This window comes from Trachypithecus francoisi, unplaced genomic scaffold, assembly GCF_009764315.1.
Source record: "Trachypithecus francoisi isolate TF-2019V2 unplaced genomic scaffold, Tfra_2.0 Lachesis_group5, whole genome shotgun sequence".
NCBI lineage: Eukaryota > Metazoa > Chordata > Mammalia > Primates > Cercopithecidae > Trachypithecus > Trachypithecus francoisi.
The window spans coordinates 111,337,291-111,341,358 of record NW_022681470.1 but is presented as its reverse complement, the minus strand read 5'-3'; the positions used below and the strand labels follow the sequence as shown (position 1 = coordinate 111,341,358).

Sequence of the window (4,068 nt, the reverse complement as noted above, 5' to 3'; positions counted from 1 at the left end):
GTGCAAATGAATCACTTGGGATCTTGTTAAACTGCAGATTCGGATTCAGTAAGTCAGAGTAGGCCTAGATTCTGCATTTTCATGCTCCCAGGTGATACCAATATTTCTGGTCTGGGGACCTGAACTATCTCTTCATAGGAAAAGAGACCCAAATCTTTCTATAATGTATTGAAAAGAAACAATTTAGAAAATACAGTAGACATATGGGCTTATTAAAATTGCTTGTAGTCAGAGATACTTATTGACCACAAAAGATACATTTGGGTCTTTGGAAAGATGAAGTGAGAGAAGGGAGTGGGAAAGAGGAAGGAATGAAGGGAGGAAGGGAAGGCAGAAGGAAGAGAGAGAGAAGAGGGGAAAAAGTAAGAGAGAGAGAGAGAAGAGAGAAGAGAGATAGGATGGACACAAGAAGCCCTGGACTGATCACTTCCTGGACTTCTCTGTGGAACAGCCACCATTGGTCTTACTAAGAGAGTTTGTGCTGCCCATTCTTGAGCCTACACCGTTGAGAATTCTTTCAATTTCATCTGGGATGTTCTGCTTTTCCTCATTCTCAGTCTCCCGATGGTAGAAGTAATTGAAGTTGGAGACAATGACGGGCACAGGGAGGGCAATGGTGAGGACCCCTGCAATGGCACACAGAGTGCCCACAATCTTCCCCCCTGGGGTGGTCGGGCACATGTCCCCATAGCCTACAGTTGTCATGGTGACCACTGCCCACCAGAAGCCATCAGGAATGCTAGAGAAATGGGACTCTGGCTCATCTACCTCAGCAAAGTAGACTGCGCTGGAGAAGAGGATGACTCCAATGAAGAGGAAGAATATGAGCAACCCCAACTCCCGCATGGACGCCTTCAGTGTTTGCCCAAGGATCTGCAGCCCCTTGGAGTGGCGGGAGAGCTTGAAGATGCGGAAGACCCTCACCAGGCGGATGATCCTCAGGATGGCCAGGGACATGTTCTGTTGGGCACTCGGCTCTGTCTCCTGGGCAAGCTCTGTGATGAGAGTTGCAAAGTAGGGGATAATGGAGATGATGTCAATGATGTTCATGATGTTCCTGAAGAAGTCAGTCTTGCTGGGGCAGACCACAAACCGGAGCACCAGCTCAAAGGTGAACCACATGATGCAGGTAGACTCCACCATGAAGAAAGGGTCAGTGAACATGGTCTGGGAGAGGACTGTCTTGTTCATGTTGAGATTGGGGTCTCTGACCACCTTTAGCTCCCTATCCTCCCGGAACTCTGGCAGTGTCTCCAGGCAGAAGATGGTGATGGAGATGACTACAACCAACACTGAGACCACAGCCACACTACGGGCAGCACTGGAACTCTCAGGGTATTCAAAGAGGAGCCAGAACTGACGGTGGATGTCATTGGTGGGTAGCAGTGTTTCAGGGTCTTTGATGAAGCCTTCATCCTCCCGGAACTGGTCCATGGCCTCACTACCCAGCTCATAGAAGGAGATTTCATCAGCAAAGATATCAATAGGAACATTGGCTGGGCGCCGAATTTTCCCACCAGATTGGTAATAATAGAGGATTCCATCAAAACTGGGCCGGTTCCGATCAAAGAAATACTCATTTCTCATGGAGTCAAAGAACTGCATCCTTTTCTCCCGGTCTCCCAGGAGAGTCTCTGGGAATTGACTGAGGGTTCTGAGCTGGGTCTCAAATCTCAGCCCAGCAATGTTAATGATCACCCGCTGGTTTCCTTCATTCAGGACCACTGGCTCAGGCCCTGGGGGGTCAGCATAGTCTCCCGGAAGCTTGGAGAAGGCCGTCTCATGGTTGGTGCTGTCGCTGATGAGGATCTTCCAGTTGGAGAAGGAGCTTCCCCCAGGCTGGCCTTTTGGGCTGGTTGAGTCGAAGTCTGTGGCATAGCCTGGCTCTTCTTGGATTTCATCTGAGTTATCAAAATTGACCAGCGCAACCTCCATTTCTTTCCAGCCACACACATCCATTCTAGGGGAGCCAGGGAAGAAGCATGAAGATCCTCAGCCTTTGCTGCCTCCTGTGAGCTATAGAGAAGAAGAAGTTCATTATACAGGATCCAGGGCAGAATACAACTGGCCCTTGTTTATTGAGGTAAGGCATACCAGTGACTTATTTGTAGCTTGGGAAGGAACATCATGGTTATTTTGGCAACATGCTTCCCTTGAAATCATTTTGAACCCCTGAGTTTGCATAAACTAATAACTAGAAGAAATTGCAAAAAAAGGATCCTGGCAAAGAGGGAGAGATTCTCCCCAGCAAAGGATGGTCTTCATATGTGATGGCAGAGGGGCCATGCTAAAAGAGGAAGTTAACATTCCTTAATAATAAAGGTATGATCTTGTATTTGCATGAAGCCTTCTGTCTACCCAAACACGTCTCCATGCCCAATCTCATTCGTAATGCCTCTCTTTCTCTCACAGCAACAACCAGTCCTTCACACATCCTTTTGGTCATGTCTTCTAGTCTTCAAAATATATCTGGAATTCAGCCAGTTTGTGTCACCTCCACCCCTGCTCCTGGACCCAGTGGTGAAGGATGGAACCAGACCTATGGACCCAGTGGGGATTTGTTTGGGAAGGAAAAACAAGAGGCTGGGCTGGCCAATCGACAGTGTCCTCTAAACGACCCCTCGCCTGGAAATAACTCCTAGAGTTGTTTTGAAGGTACCTCAAATGAGATAACATGTGTAGAATGCTTGGTGGAAAGAAAGATCACTATATTATAGCTATTGTTGTTTTTTGTCAACTTTCCCACATAATAAGCACTTCAGAAACTACCAGCAATTGGAATGTTTTTAGCCTGGGCCCAAGGTGTCCATAGGGAGTAACTTCATTTTGAGAAATCATTTTAGGTGGGAAGGAAGTAAATAATTGTGTGTGTGTGTGTTTGTGTGTGTGTGTGTGTGTGTGTGTGTGCTGGAGGTGGGGTTAGGAAATCATGTCCAGTGGGCTTGGACATCTCTACACATAGACTAATATTTCTTTCCTCAGGTTCATTCTAGCTTCAATTTCAACTGAAGCCAGGCAGGCTCGGGGTGGGAATGGGAGAGAAGTAAGAGACTTAGCTTCAGGCAAAATCTGTAGTGGTCATAGCCTTGGAGAGGTTTCCTTTACAGGGACAAGGCTAACCTGCAGTGTAGTGTTGTAGTCTTTTCAAAGTGATTCCACATTCACTTACCTCATTAGATGACAATAATCATGGGAGGTTAGATGTTATCTCTGTTTTGCAGATGGGGAAACCAAATCACAGGGACAAAGTGGCTTCCCAAGGTCACATAACTAGTGCTATGGAGTCCTGACCTAAACCTGGCCACGGCCTTCTGGCCCAGGGCCTTTCCTGATAGACCATGGAGTCCCTACATGGAAGGTGAGCCTTGTGGGGAGCTGTAGGCCAGGGCCACAGAATTGTCAGGGGCCCAGAGCTCTTTCCACCCCATGACCCATTTTCTCAGTTCAGGTGCCATGTGTCGAATGATGAGCTCAAGTCTGGTTGGTCAGCACTGGTAGAGCACCCATTCTACCTCTCAGGAGTGTGTGGCCATTGCAAACAGCCTCATTTCATGGAGCTACTGCTTCCTCAGCTGTGGAATGAGGAAGGATGTGCCCACTGCCAAGCATGCCACGTGCCAGCCTGCTGTGCAAGGCTCAGCAAGCAGTAGGATGGCTGGGAGGCAGGATGGAATCTGAGAATAGAATCAGTCCACCTGAGCTCAAATCCTGGCTCTGTACATGGTAAGCACTGGAGAAATGTAGCTATCCCTTCACAGTGATTTGAATGACGATTTGGGGGCCTTTCCTGAACTGCTTGGCAGCTGGATGGCTGTGAGTGGGGGACTCCAGCTCTGTGCTCATCTTGTGTCTTCAGAGCACCCTTTTCTCCCATGGGGTCTTGGACCGCAGGTGGTGCTCCCTGCTGATTATCTTCCAGGTGTGAATCAGTCCCGCTTTCTGAGCGGAATGAGTACCATCAGTGAGCTTTGGGCAAGGTTTGGGGACCACTTCCATGGTTCTAGCCAAGGCTAGAGTGACCCTTATCAGCAAATTCTCTGGAGGTCAGTGGCAACAAGCTTGTGGGAT

General features: G+C 48.3%; 1 protein-coding gene across 1 annotated transcript; it reads right to left on the bottom strand.

Annotated features, from left to right (window-relative positions):
• Nucleotides 1-394: 394 nt before the first annotated feature.
• On the bottom strand, nucleotides 395-2,328 carry KCNA10 (potassium voltage-gated channel subfamily A member 10). Its single transcript, XM_033197800.1, has one exon. The coding sequence runs from the start codon at nucleotides 1,957-1,959 to the stop codon at nucleotides 424-426; it is 1,536 nt and encodes a 511-aa protein (XP_033053691.1). The 5' UTR covers nucleotides 1,960-2,328; the 3' UTR covers nucleotides 395-423.
• Nucleotides 2,329-4,068: the final 1,740 nt, after the last annotated feature.

Coding starts and splice junctions, on each gene's coding strand:
- KCNA10 (XM_033197800.1), bottom strand. CDS start 1,959: ATGGATGTGTGTGGCTGGAAAGAAATGGAGGTTGCGCTGGTCAATTTT.